General features: G+C 50.8%; 1 protein-coding gene across 1 annotated transcript in view; it reads left to right on the top strand.

Moving 5' to 3' along the window:
- Fhad1 (forkhead associated phosphopeptide binding domain 1) overlaps positions 1-25846 on the top strand; it is a 114421-nt gene extending 88575 nt beyond the window's left edge. The window contains exons 23-32 of the mRNA XM_075944925.1: positions 1124-1283; positions 1595-1712; positions 7171-7300; positions 7863-7990; positions 11458-11553; positions 11978-12198; positions 12991-13156; positions 17636-17704; positions 20566-20619; positions 25374-25846. Coding sequence (XP_075801040.1) covers positions 1124-1283; positions 1595-1712; positions 7171-7300; positions 7863-7990; positions 11458-11553; positions 11978-12198; positions 12991-13156; positions 17636-17704; positions 20566-20619; positions 25374-25484 — 1253 coding nt within the window. The 3' untranslated portion in view covers positions 25485-25846. The remainder of the gene's footprint in view (positions 1-1123; positions 1284-1594; positions 1713-7170; positions 7301-7862; positions 7991-11457; positions 11554-11977; positions 12199-12990; positions 13157-17635; positions 17705-20565; positions 20620-25373) is intronic.
- The last annotated feature ends 760 nt before the right edge of the window (positions 25847-26606 follow it).

The raw sequence follows: 26606 nt of genomic DNA, 5'->3' as shown, positions 1-26606 counted from the left end.
TCCAGGAGCGGAAGGTGGGAAAAGAGAGAGAAGAAGGGATGGAGGGAGAGAGGAGAGTAGACTGTCTTTCCCATCACCAGCCTCTGGCATCCCCCAACCCTCAGGCCTATTTGCTCCCTGAGACCATTCCCATGGCTTTCCGATAGGAAGGAGAGTAATAACGCAAGATACAGTGAGTCAGAACCCAAGTACAGAACCTGGTCACCATTAGGTCCTCAACTTTAGACAAGACTCTACCTCTCTGAGGTTCAGTGTCTGAACCTGTGAAATGAGGGTGCCACCAGTAACCTGCCATGGAAGATTTAAAGCCATGGAAAGGTTTTAGTGTGGGTTCTCCCAGCAGTGGACCCTAAGACTGGAACTCCACTACATAACCCCAGTAACCCCAGTAAATGCCAGCAGTGAAACAGAGCGTGAGCCAGAGGAAGAGAAAATGAAGTGCAGCAGGCTGTCCATCAGGGGGGCACCGAGGTACCCGGAACTAATTCAGCCAGAGAGAGCTAGGAGCAGGGACAGCTGTCTGTGCCAGCTGCGGATGGAACATTGTTGTACCTGGCAGGCACGTAGCCCAGAAGATTCCAGGGGCCAAGAAGACCCCTGGGCAAAAAGATACAGAGGCAGCTGGGTGTGTGGAGCCTCCAGGAAGCCCCAGGTTCAAGTCCCAGCTCTAAATGACAGTGAGGTTGGTGTCACACGCCTGTGATCCCAGCACTGAGGAGGTGGAGTCGGGAAGATTAGAAGTTTAAGGTCATTGTTGACTATATAAAGAGCTGGAGACCAGCCTGGGATAGATAAGACCCTGTCTGAAAACAAAAGAATAAACAAAAAGCCTCAGAAGTAGGTAGCTGAACACTGGCCAGAATGCCCTAAAAGATCAGGGGGACATGGTCAGGGCCCTCACAGCGGCTGCCGGTGTAATACTAGAGTGAGGCAAAAGCAGGGGGCTTCCTGTGCCACCCAACATCCCATGCTGAGGCTCTGGCAGAGCTCCTAGGTGGCACCCGAGCCCCTAAGAGTCCTGGGGCAGATCTGCCTCACGGATCCATCCCATAGGGCTGTCAGATAGGCCAGGACAGAGATCAGAGGTGGAAAACGGCTCACCACTCCACATCTGTCATCACAGGGGAGCTAAGTGAGAAGCAGAAGATGGAGCTGGAGCGACACGTGGCCCTGGTGCAGCAGCAGAACAAGGAGCTGAGCATGCTCAAAGTGAAGGTGGCACAGACAAGCGGCCTGGTGGAGAAGAAAGACAGGGAACTGAAGGTCCTCAGGGAGGCGCTCAGGTGTGGGAAGGGCCCCTGTGGCATGACCACCCCAAGGCGCCTGGCACAGAGAAAGGGCTTGGCAGACTGTGGTAGAATCGGATGGGTGAAGGAGTGGTGGTGTTTCGTTGCTTCAGAGACCCATTAACTAAAACAGGGCTGTGCTGTGTGCTGGACCAGGCGTTCTCCCGGGCGGGCGGCAGGGCTCAGCTTAAATGCAGGAAGTCTGGAAGAATTCAGTCACCTATGAAAATAGCTTTTACCTCCAGGTCACGGAGGGATGCAAAGGTCCCCGAGTTTTCTGACACCCGCGATGTCCCTCTCTACCCCAGGGCTTCCCACAGACCCCACCTGAGCATGGAGCAGAAGCCGAGGAATCCGACCCCCAAGTGTGACATCTCCCTGCAGATAGAACCAGTGCACCAGGATACATTCTCCAGTCTCCAAGAGGTCAGTGTCTGGAGCTGGGGCTCCAGGCAGGACTGGGTTGGCGACAACAGAAGGCCCAAGGGTTAATAGCTCCTAAAAGTAGTGCTCATTCACATGGAATGGCAAAGTCAGACAGAGTGCTGCCCCATGGACACAGTCTCCATGGTTACACTATCAACAACGGAGACAGGGCCAGCAGCTCTCTTCTGAAGCCGCCAGGTCTTCCTACAATCTCGAACTGTAGTAGTGGTTGTGTAGTGGTCGGCTACCCGCCTTGGAGCAAGCTGGGCCTGGGCTTGAATGCCAACCCCTCCACGCATAGAAAGTCTGTGCCCGTGGGGAAATCACAGCACTCCAGTTCTCACCTTTGAGAATAAGAGTCCCACTTCAAAGGGTGGTTGGAATACGTTTTATTTATTATGCACACCCACAAACACATCTGGTAGAAAAATTTCTGTTAATTCTTCAATTTGTTCCTCTCGCTCGTGTGTGTGTGTGTGTGTGTGTGTGTGTGTGTGTGTGTGTATCTGTGCGCGCGCACGCGTGTGTGATATGCACGTGCAGATACCAAAGGAGGACACTAGCTGTAAGCTATCTGGCCCAAACTGTCTTATCACCCTGAGATAGGGTCCCTTGCCGGGGTGTGTACCATTTTATTTTTCCTGCAGGGCTGGTAAGCAAACCACGGTACCCCCCCCACCGTCCCCATCAGCTTTGGGGTTACAAGTGCATGCAGCCATGCTTAGCTCTTTAAATGGGTGCTGGGTACCTGAACTCAGTTCCCCAATGCTTCCCAGTAAGCCATCTCCCCTGCTCACAGACATTGTTTGATGGCCTCTCCTCAGCCAAGTCTGTAAAAGTCCGCATCGTTTGTTTAAGTGGCTGCTTGGAATTCCATTTTGTGTCAGTTTTTTCCACGCAGTCCCCAGATGATGGAGAGTTCAGCTGTGTCTCCCTCAAGCTGGTGCTGTAGTTAGTATAAGTTGCCCCTATGTAGAACTCACGCCTGGCTGTGAACCTGCTGGGGCCAAGGGGCTTCCTAAACTGTGTGGCACAGAACCAAATGACCTTCCCAGAGAACCGTGCAGTATGTGACCCGCGTACGGCCCCCACACACATTCCATGACAGTCCCTTGATAAGGTCTCCCTCTGTGACTGCCCAGGAGTCCCAGATGCTCATCCAATGGGAAGCATGTCTGAGTGAGAACAGCCTCCATCAGATGGTCCCCGAAGCTGATGCTCACACTCTGCCCCACGCCTGGTGCTGTCGCATTCTCCATCGTTCCTAGTGGGCTGACTGTGGGGCGCAGTGGTTCCTCGAGGCTTCCGATTCCTAGAGTCCAGTCCAGAACAACCTTTTTTTTTCCACTTTGAGAAACCAGAGAATGAGTCATCTGCCAAAGAAACAAGGCCAAATATGTCAACAAAGACATTACCCCTGCCAGACAGCAGCAAGCCCAGGCTTCAGGCAGTCAGGATGAAAGCGTTTGAGGTCCAGCCAGCTGTCCCTGGCACTGAGTGCCCTTCAGAGCACTTTAATAGAAAGGGGCTCCGGTTGCTCAGGGCAACCAGGAGGAGGAGTGCAATGGCCCAGGTGGCTGGAAACTCAGCTGGGCGGCAGAAAATATCCATCACTCCCGTTGGAATCCTGAGCCCTAGAAGCAGGTTTTGACCCACGGCTACTACTGAGCACTTGCCGTAAATCAGGCCTTGTGCTAGACAGGAAAAGGTTCACAGGTGCCCTACACATAATCACCCCCCACACACACACACACATGCCCCACGTGTGTTCCGTGAGGAGACCTGTTGAATGGTGACTTTTAGTGTCTGTCTTCAAGCTGAGGTTAATGGGAGAGGGAGGATGCAAGATCAAAGGCAAAAAAGCATCCCTTCTTGGAACAGGGGTCCTCGCCCAGGCTACTTCCTGTTTCCAAAGCCAGAGAGGGTCAGAGGGCTCAAGAGTTGTGTGAGAAAAAATCCGTGTCCTCTCTTAGTAAGAGAGTTCCCAGAGGAGCCTGAGGAGAGGTCATATGGTGGTGGTGCTTCCTCTCCCAGCGCGTGGAAGCCTAGGGGAGTCTGGCCTGGCTGCTGAGCCTTTCCTTCGGCCCCAATGCAGCATCTCCCGCTTCTGTCCAGAAGGAGGGACCCTTCAGGTGACTCATTCCAGGGGAAACAGATGCCCTTAGGCAGATAATTGAGACCCGTGCAGAACCAAGCCCTGAGGTGGTACAGCTTTGGAGCAAAACACCAGACCAGTTAGGTCCCCTCACCCACCCGGCAGTCCCAGCACTATCAGAAGCTGGGGAAGGTGGCTCACTCCTTCCAGACTGTGCCCACTGTCAGCGCATGCTCAGGCCAGGGAAGACCATGGTCTCCATGGGAGGGAGGCGTGCTTTGCCCTCCTGGAGCCTGTGTGTGGGAAGGGAGGAAACAGCAAGAAAGTAGCAGTATAGGGCAAACCATCCTAGGGATGGGGGCGGGACAAGCAGCTTAAGGAGCCCTTAGGGCAGGACTTGAGACAGTCCTAGTTAGTTCCCTCTCGCTGTGATAAAGACTCTGACCAAAAACAGCTTAGGGAGGAAAGGGCTCATTATCTTCCAGCTTACAGTTCCTTGCGGAGGAAGTCAGGGCACACACTCAAGGCAGGACCCTGGAGGCAGGACCCTGGGGGCTGGGAGTGAAGCTGAGGAGGAGTGCTGTTTACTGGCTTGCTTTTCCTGGCTCACTCACCCTGCTTTCTTTAATTTTTTATTTATTTATTTTTATTTTATGGACATTGGTGTTTTGCCTGCAGGTTATGTCCGTATGAGGGCATCAAATCCCCCTGAAACAGGAGTTGCAGACAGCTGGGAGCTGCCATGCAGGTGCTGGGAATTAAACTCGGGTCCTCTGGAAGAGCAGCTGGTGCTCTTAACTGCTGAGCCATCTCTCCAGCCCACCACCCTGCTTTCTTATACAGCCCGCGGCCACCTGCCCAGGGGTAGCGCTACCCACAATGGACTGAGTCCTCCCACATCAATCTGCCCAATCTGATAGAGACATTTTCTCAACTGAAGTTCCCTCTTCCCAGTGAGGCCTGGTGACAAAAACAAAACAAAACAAAAACCCTGACCAGAACAATAGATGCGAGCATCATAAGAAACAGGTTCTCTCAGAGCTGGGGGTGAGAGGCCCCCACAGGGGGAAATTCAGAGCAGAGCCAAAAGGAAGAAACAATGTGAGTGTCAGAAATGTCAAGGGGAGGGGAGCCCCTTAAAGAAGGCTGTGGGCCTTGAACCCCCCCTACACACACACACACACACACACACACACACACACACACACAAGGATACAATGTAACTAGCAGGGAGCCTGGGACCCATCATCCTCTTGGCCTTAAGGAAGCAACGAGAGTCAGCAGAGGAAGAGCAAATGCTTCTCTTTCCCTGGCCTCTGCTCTGTGGGTGTCTCTCGCTGATGCTAGGGTGTGTGCGATGCTGAACCGTGCATCATCCGTCTGGTGCACAGAGTTCAGATCCACGGGAGGGCTCATCTTGGGTCTTTGATGGAGGTGCCTGGAATAGCATCTAGCACAGGGGAAGGGGAGGGAGGGCAATGAATATGAATGAGAATCTGGGTAGCTGGTGATGGATTGATAGACACATGCGTATACATCTACAAACAGAGACAGGGCTGGGTGTGGAGCTCAGTTGGTAGGGTGCTTGTGGGGCACACAAAGCCTTGTGCTCACCCCCTACAACCACACAAACTGAGCACAGCGGCACACGCCTGAAATCCCAGCACTCAGGAGGCGGAGATAAGAGGGTCAGGAGTTCAAGGTCATACATAGAACCACGTACATAAGTATGTATATGGCTACATAGACAGTTTGAGGGCAACCTGGGCTATGTGAGATCCTGTCTCAAAGGAAAATTTAAAAAGGAAAAACCTTTTTTAAAAAAAAGGAATAGAGACAGAGATGCCTAGCTATATAAAATTTTCGTAATTTCAGTTCACCTCATGCTATATATTTGTCTTCGGTATCTATCTCTGTAATCTAAAATGAACCAAAAGTTGCTATTTTAAAAATAGTTATAAAAAAGAGATCGTTGGTTTTTTTTCCCTTTCTTGCCAGTTTGGCTGAGGCTTCCCCCTAGCAACTGTCAAACAACAGAAATCCGCTCTCAGCACCCCATCCCAGCCCCCCCACTTAATTATCTGCTTATCAATTGCCCATGCCCACTATGTACTCCCCCCCACACTGTCTGTCCCCTCATCCTGGGAGACCTGCCAGTGCCACTCACTGACAGAGCCGCAGAGCCTATCACGAGCCTAGCAGCCTGAGGTGCGCATGGAGTGAAGGAATGATCCACTGGAGAACAGAGACAGGGTCTCGGGTAACCCAGCCTGGTCTCGAACTCACTCTGTAGCCAGGAAGGACTACTGGGATCTCAGGCGAGGGTCGCTTCACCCAGTCTACACAGTGCTGGGGATGGAGCTCTGGGTTTTGTGTACGTTCAATAAGCACTCTGCCTTACTGGGGTGCACGTCCTCGGAGCATGACCTTCAATGACCTTCCTTGTCTGTGCCCTGAGGAAGCCTCAGTCTAGTCTCTACCAGTCCCATGGGACCCACATGAGGCCAGCAGCTACCATACTGCGTGAGGCAGGCATGGAATGTTCTGTTGTTATAGAATGTTCTGTTGTACCTGCCACAGGATCTAGAGATCCTGGAGTCTCAGAGACAGGTCTCTCCAGACCAGCCAAGTCCAGGCTGTCCAGTACCCCCAAGCAGACAGGAGAAAACCATCCTTGTTACACACACACACACACACCACACAATTTTAAAAGTATTAAAAATAATTCTTTTTAAAAAGTTACTATTCAGGTGCACACCTTTAATCCCAGCACTCAGAGAGGCAGAGGCAGGTGGATCTCTGTAAGTTTGAGGCCAGCCTGGTCTACATAGTAAGTTCCAGGACAGCCAGAGATACACAAAGAAACCCTGTCTCGGGGGGGGGGGGTTACTATTCAGAACAAGATCATATTTTTAACAAACAGAGACGCAAAGCTGGATGGGGTGACACACATCTTTAATCCCAGCATTCAGGAGGCTGGTAGAGCTCTGAGCTCAAGGCTAGCCTGGTCTACATTGTATGTTCCAGGATAGCCAGTGCTATGTAGAGAGACTCTGTCTCAAAAAAAAAAAAGCCACAGGCATGAAAGCATTAGAAGAAGAAATAAAGGCTGCAGAGACGGAGTCTGGGGGGGTTTTATTCATAGTACCACTAAGCAGGAAGAGGAGTCAGAAACCCTCCTACACGGGACTTGATATTTGCGATGAAAAATGTAAATCCCTTCCCTGCCGAAGCTCTCGTGGCATTTTCCAGAAGTGCCGAGTGGCAGGGTTCCCACTGAACAGGAATTGTTCACGTCCCCGAGAATCTGAGGGAAATACCTGGACCCTTATGGAGCTGCTGTCTGTGTCACCCTGTCTCCAGGAGCAGATCTTCAGTGACCTGGGGGCCAAGTGCAAAGGGTCTCGACACGAGGAAATCATCCAGCAGCAGAGAAAGGCCTTGTCGGAACTCCGGATACGAATCAAAGAACTGGAGAAGGCCAACTCCTCCAGTAAGTTCTCTGCTCCTTAGTCCCAGCTTGGGGGCCCCCAGAGCCTGGATTATACTAACAGTGATGGGCCAGGCCCCGCCTCAGAGTCAAGTGCAGGCCCTGATGTTAAATAAATAGGACACGAAAAGCTCACTGTCGTCCTCCTCCTTATTTCACTGTGGCCTGGTGGGAACTTTGTCATAGTCTAAAGCTACCTGAATTTGAGCCCCGGGGTGCCTCTTAGATGCCTCATTCAGAAAGGCTGGCATTGGCTCCGACTGGGCAGCTGGTGGCCAAGCAAGGCACTGAGCACCGGGTGTCCCAGTACAAATCCCATCCTCATCTCTGCACCTGAAAGGCCTTAGGTGACGTTCACCTCTGCAGTGACAGCTTGGGGGCCAAAGCCTCATACTCAGTGTGTGGCCTTGGGCAAATCATTTAATTTCTCTAGGCCTTGGTTTCCTCATCTGCCAGAGAGGTCGTGAGGATTAAAAACAGTCGTGTGGTGAGTTGTCCCGTAAGCCATAGCTACAGCGATGCTATGCAATGATGTCTTCCTGAGTCTAAATCATTTCTTTTGTAGATCATAAGGACCATGCGAATGAATCGTTCCTAGAACTAAAGACTCTGAGAATGGAAAAAAATGTACAGAAAATACTGTTAGATGCAAAGCCTGACTTGACAACTCTCTCAAGAATAGAGATCCGATCGGTAACCAAAAATCGTTTATCTCTGCAGTGACTGACACGAGAGGGTGGGCATTAGGGCTGATGTGAGCTGAGCTGCAAGCCAGTGTGTTGGAGGTTCAGGGCCAGGGCCTCCCCGATAAGCAGGTGTCTGTCTGCATACACCCGCCAGTGAGTCTCTGGATAGTGGCACAGACGGTGGCCTCCATCTGCACGGTACAGTCTGTCACAGCTTTGACTCTGAGCCACACTGGTCACTGAAGCACAAAGGACTCCTCCTTTTCCCATGAGATGTGACATCCTGCGGAAAATGTCCAACAGGCTGATTCAGGAGACTATGCCGTGAGTTTGTCAAAGTCTGCTGTTCCCTGGAACCCAAAGGCATGAACACATACAAGCAGGACACTGGGATGGGAGAGCCAGAGAGTCCTGTGATGGGGTCCAGCCTGCATGCTGGGTGTCCCCCAGCAAGGCTTTGACGAAACCCTGAAAGGAGAGCCAGGTGCAGCAACACACACCTGTAGTCCCGGGACTCGGGAGTCCAGGCAGGATTATCAGGGGGTACAGGTCGCGCTTGATGACATGCTAAATTTTAGGTCTACCGAGGCTACTTATGACCATCTCAACAACAACAAAAATCAAGGTAACTCTATGGATGCTTTGGCCAGAGCCTGACTCAGAATTTATACTACAAAATAGGTAGCTGTTATTGCTAAATACTATCCAAGGAAGGAGTGGGACCTTAGATAACACGATTCTCGGGAGTGATTGTGACATTAAAAGTGACCTTACCACCGAAAGGATGTTAGACTAAGTAGCTGATGGACGCATGACAATGGACAGCTCAAGTCGGTGTCAATCGCGGGACCCACCGACCACATACTGAGAATAAAACATGTGGAAGCTTATAAAATGAACACCAGAGTTGTCCTATCTGAACCAGTATCCTATCTAACTATCTTTCTGGGCATTTACCAGCATTGGATGTGGATGTATTTGAAGTGAGCTAGTTTTCTTAATAAAAATTGCACACCCTGTCTCCATGGTTGGGTGTGGAGGGACAGCTTCCAGATGGCAGGTCAGCTAGATCTCAGGGCCTGACTCTGCTTCCCAGACAGGCCAGTCCCCTTGAGGATGACCCTCTACTGCCAGTACACAGCAGGGGACCTCCCAACTCTGCTTTTCACAGCCCTGATCCTCCAAGGTTGGAAGCTATTGGAATTCTAAGAGGAGTAGGAAGGAAGGAAAGCCCGCAAGGAGGGAGCACTTGCCGTGTGCTGAGCGTGAGCTGCGCCCTTCAGATGCTCAGTGAATCCTCGCAGCAGCTGGGCTGTCGCATTTCCACTGTCCCTATGTTGCAGATGAAGAATGAAGGTTTCAGAAGCCAAGTGTCTCATCCAAGGTCACAGAGATACAGAAGGACGGAGCCTGTACTCTGTCCCTGGCTGTCTGGCGTCTGCAGAGAAGGATGAAAAGGGGGCGGGTCCCAGAGAGGGGCGGAGAGGACTCTGCTCGGTTTACTGTCATCTTCAAAGCCATGAGCCGTGAGGGAGGCAGAGGCAGACGGATCTCTGTGAGTTCGAGACCAGCCTGGTCTACAAGAGCTAGTTCCAGGACAGGCTCCAAAACCACAGAGAAACCCTGTCTCAAAAAAAAAAAAAAAAAAAAAAAAAGCAGTGAGGGCTTGGGAGATGGCTCAATGGGTAAGAGCATTTGCTCTTCAAACATGAGGATCTGAGTTCAAATCCCCAGTGTCCATGGAAAGAGTGGGGTGCATCCACACACCCACCTCTAACTCCAGCATTATGAGAGATGGAGACAGGGGGATCACTGAGTCTTACCAGCCCGGCTCCAGGTTCAGTGAGGGATGCTGTCTCAAGGGAATAAGGCAAAGAGTGGCAGAGCAGGACACCCAACCTCCTCTGGCCTCCACACACACACACACGGGTTATACACACCTGGACATACATACATCATTCATGTGTTCACACATACACACACCATATGCATGTGCACAACACACACACAATCTTTTCTTATTTCAATATATCACCATGTCTCCTCTTACCAATTGTCAAGCCACAGTTACCACTGTCAATCCTTTCTGGTTTTATGGTCAGGGTCTTCTTGGGTCCTATTTTGATCTCCAGGGGTCACTTGGCAGCACCTGCAGATGCTGAAGACCAACCAAGATGCCCATGTTGTGCCTACTGAATGCTAGGGTCCACTTGGGTCCTGACGAGGTGTGTGTGTCACAGTTGCTCAAGGCTCTCTGATTCTCTGCCTGGCCTGGTTTCTGTTCCATGCTTCCAGTCGGAGCTTCCAGAGGCCAGCTGGCTGATGCAGGGCATAGCAAGGTCTTGCACAGCTGGATGACCGGGCCTACATCATCTCAGGAAATAGTCCAAGGGAGCCTCGCCCACCCAGAGAACACTGGGGGGCCACACCTTCTGAAGGACTCGTTTCTGTCGTGTGAAAATGAGGTTCCTCTGACAAAAGGAGAACACAATGTTCCTGTGTAGCCGTCATTCATTCTTCAGACACCTCTTGTGCCACTGTGTGACCAGTGACTGCCATGCTAGGCACAGAGGTTGGGTACACACAGACAGCAGCATGGTCCCCATTCTATGGAGCCTGTCACTTTGGCCAGGGCTTCTCAACACTGACACAATATTTGGGTCAAGGGCTGGGAGACTTTAATTGGTAAAGTAATTGTCAAACAAATATGGTGACTTGAGTCTGGTCCCCATTGAAAAGGGGGGAGCATGACGGTGCACACCTTTAATCCCAGCACTTGCGAGGCAGAGGCAGGTGGACCTCTGTGAGTTCGAGGCCAGGCTGGTCTACAGAATCCAGACTAGCCAGAGGTACACGGTGAAACCCTGTCTCAAAAAAAAAAAAAAAGAAAAGAAGAAAAGAAAAGAAAAGAGCTGAGCATTGTAGTGTGCTCTTGAAATCCTTGAAATCCCAGTGCTGGGGAAGTGAAGACCAAAGGATTTCTGGGGATCAGCAAGCCTCAGGACCCGGTGAGAGACACTGTATCAAAGAACAAGATGGAGGACGGACAGCTCCTGAGAAATGGCACGTGAGGTTGGCCACTGGCCTCCGTCTCCACACACACACCATATCTAGGGTCAGATGACTCCAGGCCAGTTTGACTGGGGACTGTCTGGTTCAGTGGCAACCTCATCATCCTCCCTTTGGGTTCCAGTAGCACTTGCCCTCTTCAGATGAGCCTAGACATCACTAACAACCCGGAAAAGTGGGGTGCAAACTTAACCAGGCTGAGAGACACTGTTCTAGAGGAAAGACATCAGAGGAGAAACTGGCAGACATATAGCAAAGCCAATGACCAATAATTCCATCTAGATGGTCAGGAATAGAGATAAGAAACCTGTGGAAACCCTCTTCCACAGTCACACAGGGTCCTAGCTTCCTCATGGCTGACACCAATAGACCGCCAAGGGCGTGTTCATTTCTCTTTCATTTCAGCCTCAGAATGACCTTTTCATCTCGACCTCCAACTTGGCTGTTGAGAAGTCAATGAAAACAGATGCTGCAGAAGCCTTAGAACTCAGCGAGAAGCTGGTGTGTGCACGCGCCGTCCCTTCCCTTCCCCTTCCTTTCTGCCCAGCACTGGTCCCCACATATCATCACCATTAACCACAGGGCTGTTTACTAAGTATTAACCTCTGAGTCTTATTGAGCCATTCTAATAACTCGGCCAGACCCAGCTGCTATCCAGTATGGGTCAGGAATCAACACATAGGCCAATTCCTTGATAGCTCCATCATTAGAACGAGTGTTAAAGTCTGTTGCCAATCTCCACCCATTCCAGAAAGAACTTATTGTACATGGCTGTGGGGGACATAAAAGACCTGACTGCAGTCACTTCCGACATACTGGTTTGCTTCCTCCGGCTGCAAAGAATGTGCTAGAGTCAACGCCAGCCTCCCAATGGCCTCCAGGCAGCCCCTAGCGCTGCCCTCACCAGCACCCCATCTCCTTGCAGTACATGGACATGAGCAAGACGCTTGGCAGCCTGATGAACATCAAGGACATGTCTGGCCATGTGAACTTGAAACACGTCTCACCCAAAGAGCGTGAGAGGATCAACCACCTCCGGCAGAAGGACCTGGACCTGGTGTTTGATAAGATCACTCAGCTCAAGAACCGGCTTCAGAGGAAAGAGGAACTCCTGCGAGGATGCGAGCAGGAACTGGAGCAGCTCAGGTACCGCCACTGCCTGTGGTCCCTGCCTGGGCTAGGACAAGTCAGAGGCCGGGATGCAGATTAAGGAAAAACACCAGTTGGGGGACATGACCTCCTGGAGCCTAGCAGGCGTTAAGCCCTGAGTTCCATCCCAGTGCATAAAACTTGGCACAGAGTCTGTTCACATCTATAATCCCAGCACTCAGGAGGTAGAGGCGGGAAGATCAGGAGTTCAAGGCCATCTTCTGCTACGCAGAAAGTTCAAAGCAAACCTGGGTAGCATGCAACCCTGTCTCACGATAATAAAAGGTTTGAGATGGTTCTATAGGCAAAAGCACTTGTCCCACAATGGCAAGGAAATGAGTTTGAATCCCCAGGATCCATATACGAACAGTAGCAGGGGTGTCTATAGTTCTATTGTTCCTGTGGGAAGGTGAGAGGCAGAAATGGGGTTCATTGTTCTGGCATACAAAACAGAAAAGCAGCAGAGAGATCCTGCCTTCAACAAGACAAGGGCCCTATACCTGAGTTTATCCTCCGGCTTCCAGACATGCGTGCTCACATTCACACACACATGAACCTTGATTTCACGCAGACTTGCAGGTCCCCACCGGCACCCTAGAGCACTGGAAAGGCTGGCCATCTTGAGCCATTCAATGCTGTCCATGTCCAGTGTGTTCTGCCCTCTCATCCCCAAGTCTTTGTCATGGTCTCAGAAGTCAGTTCCATATGGAAGGATCTAGAGAGGCTGGGGCCTTGATAGCGAGTGGGGACGCTAAGGGGAAACGGCACTCTGTCTGTCCACGCACCCAGGCAGAGCAAGGTGTCCATCCAGATGTACCAGGCGCAGGTGGCAAAGCTGGAGGATGACGTCTACAAAGAAGCCGAGGAGAAGGCGCTGCTGAAGGAGGCCCTGGAGCGCACAGAGGAGCAGCTATACCAGGAGAGGAGGCTCAACAGGGCCATTAGGCAGCAGAAGGTGAGCCATTTGGCCCCTTAGAAAGGACAGCTGGGAGTGGGGGGCACATGCCTGAGGATCTCTGTGAGTTCAAGGCCAGCCTGGTCTACAGAGTGAGTTCCAGGACAGCCAGGGCTACACAGAAAACTCCGCCTCAAAAAGAAAAAGGAAATGCTGTAACAATCCCAGGAAGACCCCCACAGTGCAGAAGGTGGCAGAATAGCTTTTCCAGCCAACAAACCTAGTTGGGCTCAGCACTCTGCTCTCCACCACCTGCTTTGAGATGTTAAGCAGGTTCTTAACCTCGCCGGTTAACAGCGTCTGTTGGTGCTGTTTCTAACTGCATCTGTTTATTTCACTGTCTGTGCATGGGCGTACACGTGCTACAGTGAACGTGTGGGTGTCAGAAGACAATTTGAGGAGCCAGTTCTTTCCTTCTACCGTGTGGGTCCCGAGGATCAAACTCAGGTTGTCGGGCTTGGCAGTAGACACCCTCACCCTCTGAGCCACCGCGGCAGCCCCCTCAGCTCTTGCTAGGACAGAACAGACCTCAGGCTCGGATCAGACTAACAAGGAAATTAACCACAGCCACCATCTCTTCATGATGGGTCAGGCCCACGGCTCCATCTCCACTTTACAGCCGTGGCCGTATACTAGCGTCATCAAAGGGCCTTCCCGGTGAGGGCCATGGCCCTGATTTTTTTTTTCCAGATGAAGAAATGGTGCCTCAGTGGGTTGAGAGACCAGGGCTGGGGATGGGACGTAGCTCGGCTGGTTGAGTGTTTGCCGAGCATTCATTCCCAAAGCCCTGGGTCAGATCCCCGGCACTGCATAAACCCACTGCATAAACCCGGTGTGGTGATGCCTGCCTGTGAGCCCAGACTCAGAAGGAGAGACAGGAGGGTTAAAAGTACATAGCCAGCCAGCCCAGACTCAGGAGGAGAGAGAGACAGGAGGGTTAAGAGTGCATAGCCATGTTTGGGGGCCCACCTGAGCCACATGAGATGAGCCCCTGTCTAAAAGAATAAGAAAAAAACAGTAAAAACAGAGGGTTGAGAGGTTGGCCCGGGTTCACACAGTGGCTGGTAAATAGGGCTGCACCATGGCCCCAGGCGTCTCCCCTGATTCCTGTACTGTATGCTGGGCTCTCCCCCCAGGATTCCCTTGTAATGATTATCTTTTTCAACTTTGGAGCTGCATGTTTATGTGTGGGTGCACTGTGTGTACACACTCACATATGTATGTATAGATACATATATATATGAGTGTTTACATGTATATGACTGTGTGCAAGCATGCAAATATTCATGACAATGGACATACTTGTATATGTGTGACTGTAACAGTGTATGCGTCTGTGTTGGCATAGACACACACATGACTCTTCTGTGTACGTCAACATGCATGTGACACTGTGGGGCTGGGGTGAGCTCTGAGAAGGCCAGGACATCAAAAGATGCCCCTCCCCATCCAGGAAGTTTTACTGGGGGCAGGGGCAGAGTCACTGGAGAAGCCCAGCCCTGCCCAGCAGAGAAAGCAGCCCCAAACACTGCTTGCACACTCATCCTTTTGAATTAAAGATTACAAGCCTCCACATGTGTGTGCCAGGGGCTACCCTAGGCAGATCACAGGGGCCTTTGGCACTGAGCCATGCCAGGACAGCTGAAGCAATGACAAGAGGCTGAACTTGCCAGGGTGCCCACTTCTTCCCAAGGTGCCCCCTGAGACTTGGCAGCCCAGGTCCTCGAGATCAGACTCAAAACCACATAACAGGACCTCAGAGGGCCCCCCAATAGCCCATTGTGGTGTGCTGGCTGAAAAATCTAAGAACTTGAAGATTTGCATAATCAGTGTCGCATGCATTATTCATGAGCCGCCTCCTTCACACACAATGCGGCCGCCCAGCCCGTTGGCACCAGACATCCTGCGTGGGTGACCTGGACCGGTCCAGTTGAACCTGCAGCGGGGGTCCCCGCAGAGCTAGGGCTGGAGCCTTGCAAATTCTCGGGCTTTACAGTCTGGAGAGAGAGAGATGGAGCTGCAGCACGGCCACGTGGAGCTGATAAACGTCACGCTCCACCCGGGGTCACGTGATGCCTGCTGCTGGGTGCGCGCTTACTCCATCCTGCACCTGCTGCATTCCACAGCTTGCAAGGGGCTCAGCCTGGGGCGGCAGGCTCAGAAGAGAACCGAGACTGACAAAGGGCCGCAATGCTAGGCAGCCCAGCAACAGAACAGAACCCCCACCACGCCCTCAGCCTCACGGGCCCCTGTGACCTCTACACTCCCCTGATTGCCAGGGTGGTGGGGGTGTCACTCTAGGGCTCTGCTTGTCATAACAGGCCTGTGACTCTATGTATTGTCAGAGACTCTTGTTTGCTAAGGGAAAAGAAATTCGAAGTCATCTGTCCATCCTAGGAGCATATTTTCACTCAGGAGGCAGGGCAGGTGTTCCCTGAGATTCTGAAGCCGCCTGGTGAAACCCTGTTTTTAAGGGAAGGGGTTTTAAAGGAAAATAAATATTTTAAGAAAATGTTTACATCTAATTTTTTCTCAAGGAGGCTTAACATTTTTCCAAGTCTCCTTTGTAATATCATAAAGACGGACTGGTTAGGCCCAGGGGAGGAAAACTTCCCGTCTGGAGCTTCAGAACCACACTGCTCCACAACAGACAGACAGACAGACAGACACATACACCACACACACAAACACACACACACACACACACATATACACAGACACAGAGACATACACATGCACAGACACACACCACATACACACACATGTACATGCATACACCAGTGTATTTTTAAAACACCCTTTTTTTCTTTTCTTGACTTTCATTGATGTATAGGCCTTGCACATGGCACCGGGTTACATGAGGACACTCTCCTGAACATAATACTATACATTATGCACACACACTCTCTCCCATAATCCCTCTTCTCAATCCCACAAGCCCCTTGGTCCCCTACACATGTTTGGTCCTACTCTCGTGTCATATAAACATACTCAATTTTATAATCTGTGTCTACAGAAAGCCCGGGAGGCACACATGAGGGACAGCATTCACTGTTTGTCTTTCTGAGGGGGGCTTGACTGTCTGTAAATTAACACCTTCAACTGTGCAATGAAACACTAAGAAAACCCCCATCTTGGACACACACACAGCCTGGGTCCTCAGAGCTCTCTCTGCGGGACAATCGGACCGTGGCAATGCCCCTGGCTGCGCTCAGTCCTGTTCCGTTTCCATATTCCCGGATAAGGCGCCCGTCTCAGAATGAAGAGGTCAACTTTGGAGTCAAACCATAGGGTCTGTGCCACCTCTGAGACCTAGCGACAAGTAGGTGACCATCCCATGTCTCTGGCTTCTCAACTACGGCAGCGGCAAACAGGACCCACTTTACAGGAGAGTGGGGAAGGGTATATGGCAGAATGCCGGCAGCGCCCCAGAAAACTCAGACCTACAGGGAGAGAAAGGCAACTCCAGACGGTTAGGGCTGGTTCTGCCCCCTGCACAGCTGAGAGCCCAGCAAACCCCAAGGCTTTTCCTGCTCCCGGAGGGCTGGCAGCCCTATTGTAAAGCAGTCTTTTCTAGTTGGTGAATGCAGCTGGGGCCTCAGCCAAGAAAGAGCAGATACTTTCCGTGAATGGCTCAGATGGGAATTTTCAATAGAAAGCTTTTGAACACCCGGGAGCTGCCCTCTGAGAAGCCTGTGAGCCCTTTCCCGGGCTTTGTCAGGCCTGGAAATGTGAGAACAGCTGCTATCAGTGGCTGCTTTAGCCAGGGGAGAAAATTTCACTCCTTTCCAGGCTGAGCCTGTCAAATCCCAGCCCAGGGGGCTCGGGCGCTGCTGTTAGGAGCAGTCTCAGCTAGGCCGGAGCCCCCAGCCCCTCCCATGTCTTCAGGATAAGAATATAAACAGAGCACGGCTCACGGGGTTCAACCAGAGTGCGGGCATAAAGCCTGAGCAGGTAGGATGTCCAGTGATACCTTTGGTCACTGCCATCATCCTTATTCCGTTTAATCAACTCACTTCTTTCTAAAATCAACGTGGGCCCAGATATGGTCCAGATCCTCTCTGCCTCTCTCCCACTGTGGCCAAGGAGTAGAAACCAGTAGACGTTGGGCAGGCGAGGTTGGCTTGTTAAATAAAGGCTCTCTTGAGTTATTTTCTAACCACCACATGAGCTCATGGCTCACACAGACACTAAATAAATAAACAAATTAAATTTTTTTAAAAAAATGAAACAAGTCAGTAGGTATATTGGATGGGAATGGATTGAGAGCCAGAGGATGGAGGCTGGAACGTAAGATGCAGATACGTGGTGTGGAGGATGGAGGGAAAGTGCTGAAGAATGGGTTCCACCCTCCCACGTGACTCTTCTGAGAGCGTTGGGCCGTGAAACATAGCATCTCCCAGAAGCCCTCCTAGGTATACCCCAGGCTGGAACAGGACAGACTAAACGCTCTTTCCCTCACCTGATATTTTCACTCAGGATCGAGTCGAGGCTCAAGAGAAAAAAGAGGCATCCTGCAGCTGTCCCTTCAAAGACAATGAGAGGCAGGTACGAAGCGAAGCGGCGAGATCGGGCAGCCCCAGGCCCAGTAGCCTGTCCTGGCAAGGATGAGAGCCCCACAGCAATGAACAGCAGCCCACCCTGCCCAGGGACACTGGCACCCCTCCCCGTCCTCCCTCCCAGCTTCACTCTGCCCACTGCCTACTGGCACTTTGGACAGAGGACCTAGGAGACAGGCAAGTGTCTAACCCAGGGTCCCGAAGTGTAAGAAAACCCAGGGCACTTTTGACTGATGGGACAAAACATCTTGGACACTGAATGACCTGGGGATTCAGAGACAAAGTCGTGAGAAAAGAAGAAAGTGGGAGAGTGGGGGTATCCCAGGACCTCCATCCTAAGGATGAAGGGCAAGGGGTACAAAGTGGGACCCAGGATGGAGATGAAAGTTCCCCACTATAGCAGCCCTCACACCTGCATCAACTTTCGTCTCACTCCGGGCTTCCTGGCAGCCAGGAAGTAGAGATACATCCCACTTGGTCCCCAGTTAATACAGTACATGAGCAGTTCCCAGTGTCCTCAGAATAAGGGCCATCCAGCGTATTCCCCTGGAGCAGGGTCTCCTGTGACATAATGGACTACATCCCCAAGAGAAAACTTGGTGAAAAGCAACTCCGCGTCCATGGAGTCACACCTGAGAGCAGCTCCTGATGTCCTCCCATCCCCCTGAGTCCAGCTCCCCGGCTCTGCCCTTCAGGGCGTGGCTATCTGCCAGCTGGCCTTCATTCACAGATTCCGGAGCAGTGAGCTAGGGTTCCTCAGAGTCCTTGGGTTCCATGGGAAGGATGACGACACCTCTGACCCCACATTAGCCAGAATGGCTTCACTACATGCATTTTCTATGCCACATACTCGTGGGAGTTGAATTGGGTAAAGGGTTCTGCAGCAGAAAGAGGAGAAAACAGGGAAAGAGAAAGGTACCCAAACCAGGGCTGGGGGCTGCAGGTCAGTGGTAGAGTCCTTGCCTAGCATATGAAAAGCCCTGGGTTCCATCCCTAGTACTTAAAAAAAAAAAAAGATAGTAAGAAAAAGGAAAGTTTTAAATGGCCACTTTATAATACTGCAGACCCTAGATAGTGGTCATTGTCCAAGCCTAGGCCCCTTAAGCCAGGTTTGTGTCGTGTGTGTGCATATGCATTTGTGAGCATGCGTGCACATGTGCATGGGGGTGAGTGTGCACATGTGTGTGTGCATGCATGCATGCATGCGTGTATGTGTGTGCGTGCCTGCATGTGTGCATATGCGTGTGTGCCTGTGTGCATGTGTGCCTGTGTGTGTGCATGCAAGTGTGTGTTCGTGTGTGTGTGTGTGTGTGTGGTGGGCCAAGATGTGCAGTTGCCTGCAGAGGCCAGAAGGCATGGAGTTAGAGTTTCAGGCAGTTGGTCCTAAGCCTCTAACAGGGACCCTCGGAACCCAACTAGAGCAGTCCGAGCTCCTAACAGCCATCTCTCCAGCCCCAACGTGATAAATATTGAACAACTGCAAGCTCAAGGCCCCCTAAGTACAAAATACCCAGAGGGCAGCTGCCAGCTAAATTCAGGCCTCAAAGAGTTCCGGGCACAGCTGTTTGGAGAGTTCGGAAGAGACTGACAGGCATTCACCCTGCCTGTCCCAGGAGACAGCCCCCACCCCCTCCCTCCATGGGGCTTGGGGAGAGCCTGGTGGGGCTGCCAGAGCAGGAGGGGAAAGTAAACACGACACCCAGTTACAGCTGAATTTCATGGCGGGGTGGTTGTTCTTCTGCAGTGTTGGGGTAGAACCTAGGGCCGTTTGCCTGCTGGGAGCATGCTCTACTACAGAGCCACGCCCTCTGCCTTTTGAACTCAGATAACAACAACAACTAGTAATTTAGTCTACGTATGTCCCGAACACTGAACAGGGGATATATTTTCTTAGCGATGTGCTTTCATTACAAAGCTGGGACGGACTTGGGCACCGTTTTCTCTGGCAGTCCACCAATGGGTATTGATTGGTGTCAAGGTGGGAGACCCAGAAGCAGCTGCCACCAACAGCTGCCAACAGGTGTGCTTCAGCTGGCTCGCGAGATGTATTTTGCTTTGCAGTTTGGGTGGTGGTATTTTTTAGCTTCTCTGAGAAATGTGTGAAACAAGAACAGAAGCCCAAAAGTCTGTCCACCACCTCCTTCCCAGCTTCTTAGGAAGGACCCAGGCTCCTGGTCCGTAGTTCACCCAATCTCTCTTCCTCTTGCTCCACCCAGAGCCCTAAAGGTGGCTATCTTTAGGGCGTTCAGAGCTTTCTGGGAACTCCCTGTCCCTAACAGTACCTTGGGCTTACTTGCTGACCAGGAGGTCCCAGCTTACCCCTCCCTCTGGTACCCCTGAACCTCTGAAGGGTCTCTCTTCCACGTAGGCTCTGGAAGACACCAGGGCCGACACTTCTGAATCTGAACAGCCTGCAGGACTGGGATGGCAATGGCTTCCCCGCAGGTGATCCCCAGAGAGCAGGGCAGTCACTGTGGTCTCCTTAGGCCTGCACCGTATGGCCCCCCTGAGTCCTCTGTCCCACTGTGCTGCATGGTCCTGCCACCAGCAGAAGCAACTTTGCTCCCTGAAAAGGGTCTATGTTCTCTGGGAGAGCCCTCAGCCAGCCAGTCTCCTCCAAGCAAGAATCTAATCAGAGATCCCTAACCCGCTACGCAGGAGCCCCTGTACTCCCAAAGCAGTACCACCCCTACTGCAAGCAAATGTGTCACTTCCTGCCCCCACTTCCAAAAAACAAGCCCAACATTCCAAACGAACAGCATCTTAAAATAGAGAGGAATCCATTCTCCCTGACGCAAAAGGCAATGCAAGTCTATACTAAATGCTGTCACTGTCTTTTTTGTGTTAAAGAGACGCATATTTGTAGAGGTGGTCAAGAAAAAGATGCAGAACTCCAATCTCCAGGTGAGCCGGAAAGAGAGGAACCGAACCGGTTAGCCTCAGCAGCGCATGGCATCTCCCCACCTCTGGGGCGGGGGTTAACCTCACCCACAGAACAAGGGTCTGAGGCTCAGAGACCGAGGTGTTCCCAGCCACACAGTTAATGAGGAGATTTTGGGTATTCCGGGCCAGTAAACTTACCACAGTTCCGGTAAGCATTTCTCTCCAATTCCGAGAGAACACCACCTAAAATATTCTTTTTTAAGAGCTGAGAATCAAGACTTTGACATTTTCAATAGACCAAACCATTGCAGTTGCGATCCAGCCCTTCCTGGAATTGCCCCAATCGGCACTCTGCCTTGCTGAAAGCAGAGGCGAGCTTGTGGAAGTCTGGGGAGAGACGCACTTCCTCTGTACGCGAAAGGGGAGGTTAATCTGTCAGAGATTCAGGGGTGCAAATGAAGGAGGCATAGCACCCCCCAGTATGGCCTGGCCTCAGTGCCCAGACACACACAGACACACACACAAACACATCTTACATCCTGTAGTGACACACACACACACATACACACACACACACACACACACACACACACACACACACACACACACACACACGAGTATCACCCTCGACAGCCTGAAGAGTTCTCTTGAGCTCCAGGGACCTCGACTCAGGCTAAACCAGAATGCAGAGCATCAGTGATGAAAAGCACTTCAAGACAAGCCAGTTTATAAAGCAGAATTGGAGATTTTCGTTTTTAGTACAGAGAGTTTCACGTAGGTTTCAGCACAAAGGTTAGGTCAGACATACTCAAGTGTGGGTGTGGCTCCTCAGGGAAGAGTCAAGGTTCGCCCTGTGCTTTCTGACCCTGCGTGCTTACCTGGTAAAGTTTCCTCCGGCATCTGTCTCTGGCCGGGCTACATGGCTTTTCCTTGACTCTGCCTAGTATTTCCCAGCATTTAGTCTAGTTTTCCCACCTAGTTCTATTCTGTTAAGCCACTGGCATTTTTTTTTTATTAACCAATGGCAATAAAACATATTCACAGCACACAGAGGGGAATCCCACATCACCCTCCCTTGCAGCCAATAGTCTTTTGTCATTGTTTGTGGGCTACATGCCAAAGTAGACATTTCTCTAGTTTTCTATGTTGTAAAACATCTCCTCGAGACCTGCTGATTGCCTAGGCTGGGCTACCACACTGCTGAGCGTGGGGTAGGAAGCGTGAACACCAGGTTCCACCCTATGACAGATATGAGCTGAGAGCCTAGGATGTGGCAGATGAGGGCAGGTGTGGAGGTTAATCGTACATCCCCAAAGGGGCAATGTCACCTCCAAGGGGGCAGACATAAATTCTTTATGTGTAAATCGCATACATGAAAACACACAAACACACATATGCACACAAACTTTCTTAGCATTGACGTATATATATATACGCACGTGCATAACACATGTATGCATACATGAATACCATACATGACATTTTCATAGAGTTGAGAGAGCATAGGGAAAGATAGCCACAGTGTCAGCAAGAGGTGATAATGAATGAAGGGTTGACAAGGGAACCGGATCAGAACACTCACAAGCCTTCCTCGCTTAGCTTCGGAACTATTTTTTTTTTTGTTAAGCGGATGCAAGGGCTAATAATTACCTTGGCCAAAGTTCTGGGAAGGCAAAGGTCAGCAGGCAGAGCTCCAGAGCCTCTTTCAAGGGGTCCCACCCAGTCAGAGGCCACAGAGGCATGTGGGGAGACGGCTAAGGCATCTGTGGCTTCTTGGGAACGGCTTGGCCTTGCGGTTTGCCAGAAAAAGCCGACCCAGTGTGTAATTTCCACCTGGGCAGCACTGCTGCAGTCTGGGTTCTGTCCCTTAGGGTGTGGACTGTGATCCCAAAGATGGCAGACTGAACACTGGGTGCTGTCTGTCTGAAGGCCATCTCGGGCTGGGCTCTGCCAGGGCTCTGCCCCTTCCTATTTACATCAGCCGGTCTAAAGTTGGCAGCTACCTCCTCTGCGCAGGTCTGTGAGCACACCTGCCTTCTGCTGGCCCTTCCCTTGTCAAGCCAAATAGACACCAAAAGTCCCTTCTTCCCCCACTCTTGGCAGACACGGGGGTGGCACCACCTGGACCTGGAACTCTATTTTTAATAAACATCTTTCTGGCTCTGGTGCCACAACAGGTTCGGGCAGTGGCATTTGGGAACCACCTGAAGGTGGCAGTTTTATTGAAACCCCCAGTGAAAGAAACATAAAGAACAAGCCGGGCGGTGGTGGCGCACGCCTTTAATCCCAGCACTCGGGAGGCAGAGGCAGGCGGATCTCTGTGAGTTCAAGACCAGCCTGGTCTATAAGAGCTAGTTCCAGGACAGGAACCAAAAGCTACGGAGAAACCCTTCTCGAAAAATCAAAAAAAAAAAAAAAAAGAAACATAAAGAACAGATCTTGGTTGCTGTCTGGTTGCTTCCTCCCTGGGTGTCAGGTCAATAGTGGCTGAGTGGCCTTCTGTACCGGCTTTCCTCCCCTGAATGAATCCTGAATGCAGGTTCTCAGAACATATTCAAGGGCTGGGTATAGTAGACAGCACAGGTCTGTAATCCTAGCACTTGGAGGTAGAAGCAGCAGGATCAGGGATTCAAGGCTAGCCTGGGCTATCTACCATTTCAAGGCCAACCTGGACTACATATTTTTGTGGGGGAAGGGGCCTCAATACGGGGTTTCTCAGTGTAATAGTCCTGGCTGTCCTGGAACTCGATTTGTAGACCAGGCTGGCCTTGAACTCACTGAGATCGACTTGCCTCTGGCTCCCAAGAGCTAGGATTACAGGTGTGCACCACCACTGCCTGGCAAAATCTTGTCTTAAGGAAACAAAACAAGGGCAGGAGAGTTGACTCCTTGGTTAAGAGCACTTGTTGCTCTGCAGCTCATTGGGGTTCAATTCCCAACCCCGACATGGGGGCTCACAGTCATCTTAACTCCATTTCCAGGGCATCCAGCACCCTCTTCTGACCTTGTCAGGTATTAGGCATGCGTGTGGGGCACACACATCCTTACAAGCAAAACACTCACACTCATAAAACAATACAATTATTTAAAACAAAACAAACATAGAAGGCTCCCATCTGCCGCTCATCTGGGCCTCCTGAGGATAATTTCAAAGCTGTCCTAAAGCACAAAGGGATCAAGAGATAGCGTTCCTGTCAAGATGTTTCCAGAGACTGGAGAGACACCTCTGAATGTTAGGGCACTTAATACCAAGTTTAGTCCCCAGTACTCACAAGGTAGAGACAACAGACTCCTGCAATTTGGACTCTGACTATATCCATGGCATGTACACATACACACACATGCACACGCATGTACATACATGCCTACACACCCAAACAAATAAAACGTAATTAAAAAATAATAATAATAAACCTTCCCAGAATGACTCCAAAGTCTCTGAGAAAGACAGGCCCCAAGCCTGGTCTCCATCTGACAGAGACTGTCGGTGGGAAGTTGGGGGAGGTGTCGCATAGTGACAGCTGGAACTCACCATTACCAGCCAGCTCCCATTTGCCTTGGGGGGGTGTGTATACTAATGCCTGCAGTCATATGTGAAGGAGACAGCAGGAAGCGTGCATCCTGCTAGATAGGAACTCAAAAGGCCAAGGTGTCCACAGAACATTGAGGGTCGTGTGCAAGAGGGCTTCTGGGACTGTGGTGACCTACCCACAAATGGGGAGATGTATAGATGGAAACAGAGATGGGTGTCTCGTGAAAACCAAAGGAGAGGACCGGATGCTGTTTACACACACACACACACACACACACGTCTACTTGACTACAAACACGCACACTGCAGACCTCTTCCCAGTCACGTGACAGGAAGAGAGTGAACAACAGCTAGAGTCTGTAAACCCTGATCCTTGGAGCCACCATCATCCAAAAAGCCTGGCTGTGACCTGGGAGCAGCATCAGGCCTGTGGCTACCATGGTGTCCCCTGCAGAGGGAGTGAGAAGGACTCAGAAAGGAGTGAGGGCCCCCTGAAGAGTCTGCCGTGTTCTCTTGTCAAGCCATCAGAGCCAGAGGGACACCTTCAGTCCTGTGACAGCTATGCTGGACACACCCCACCCTAGGGGCAGCCCCCATCACACAGCTCTCATTTTCAAACAGACGGCGTCCAGTACAGAGGGAAGAAAAGCAGTCCGCACACTGCGAGCCGCAAGGATGCACTCACGCATGAGGCTTATTTTGGGGAGCGTGGCAGTGTGCAATCATTGCACCCCCTTGTTCATATCTGTAGGCATACATATTTTACTTTGTTCCACAAACAAAAACTGCATAAAGGTCTGGAATTGATGGCCCATCAGTTGAGAGCATGTACTGCTCTTGCAGAGGACTAGGGTTCAATTCCCAGCACCCATGGCAGGAATCTCACAAATGCCTAGAACTCCAGCTCCAGGGACAATCTGCTGCCTCTGGGCTCCTCAGGCACCTGTACATGTATGCATGTGCTCATAAACATATAGACTTACACTTAATTAAAAATGAGGCAAATTTAGCCAGGTGGTGGTGGTGCCTTTAATCCCAGCACTCGGGAGGCAGAGGCAGGCGGATCTCTGTGAGTTCGAGACCAGCCTGGTCTACAAGAGCTAGCTCCAGGACAGGCTCCAAACCTACAGAGAAACCTTGTCGCAAAAATAAAATAAAGTAAATTTTTAAAAAATGCACAGGCCATTTGGAGTTCTGACTGCATTGACAAATTTTGTGCTTTTGTTCTTTTTGCTCATTGAAGGTTGGAAGCAAGAAAGTCACCCAGAAGACAGGCCAAGAAAAAGAGACGAAAAAGGAGGCGTACAAGTCTAGCCAGAGTCTGTCGTTTGTTAAGTCGGGTGGAAAGAACTAGAAAACACACTGTCCCAGGGCTCATGTGATCCTGAGTGAGTCAGTCTGACTCTCCAGTAAGCCAGGGACTTTTAGAGCACGCTAAAAATGGCTGCTTGGTTGTTTGGCTTTCTAGATTAATATTTTGTACAGAATGTATTTTGGAGTGTGTGGAGAGAGGATTTTTTAAAAAATATCTATAAATGTATATACACTCAGGTATATAAAGAATATGTCTATAACCCAGACTCCTAGCCTTGTGGATACAGTTGTGTGCCAAGAAACCCAACTAGAGCCACAGGGCAAAGGGGAAGCTTAGAGCACTTGACCACAGTATAATGAATTTATATCTGAGTTTATTATAATAAATTTAGAATGCCAATCAATTTCATTGCTTCTGTAATCCTGATCAACATGTCTACGGCACTTTGCAGTTCTCAACACACTTCTGAATTAATCCTTTCCCCAAGCCCTTCGTTCCTCCACTTCACAGACCAGGATGCCGAGTCCGGGAAATTGGCTGGCCTGCCTACAGTCACTCAGTAAACACAGGAGCTGGGTTTGGAAGCCCGGTTTCTAATTTCCACATTGTCCATCCTGCTGAACTGAACGACCTTAGTTTCCCCAGTCTCTGGCTACAGGATAGACCTGTGACTCAGTCCCCAAAGAAGATGTATTCCATTTCCATGTGGTTCACGGAGACTCATTTCTCCTCTGGTGCCCTGCCTTCTGTCTACCCACATGACCTCATCACTGTCATTCTCTCTTGGCCTTGCAGCCAGCCACACCTAGGTGGGGAAAGAGCCAAAAAAAAAAAAAAAGCACAAAAATAGATTGGTTTTGTTGTTGTTGTTGTTTTATTTTTGAAAGCCACAATAAAAATATTTTCATATTTTATTCTAGTTTCATTCTGCTGCTATGATAAAATACCCAGACGAAAAGGAACTCAGGGAATGAAGGGGTTTGTTTCAACTCATTTTGCCAGTGTCAAGGCAGGAACCTCAAACAGCTAGTCACACGATACCCACGGCAGAGAGACATGAGCATGTCTGCTCGCTTGCTTGAGCTCAGCTCAATTTCTCTACTGTCTTAGAGTTCGAGTACCCTTGCCTAGGGAATGGGGCCACCCACAGTGGGCTGGGTC

Source organism: Microtus pennsylvanicus, chromosome 13 (genome assembly GCF_037038515.1).
Source record: "Microtus pennsylvanicus isolate mMicPen1 chromosome 13, mMicPen1.hap1, whole genome shotgun sequence".
NCBI classification, from domain to species: domain Eukaryota; kingdom Metazoa; phylum Chordata; class Mammalia; order Rodentia; family Cricetidae; genus Microtus; species Microtus pennsylvanicus.
This window is presented reverse-complemented; position numbering and strand designations above follow the sequence as displayed.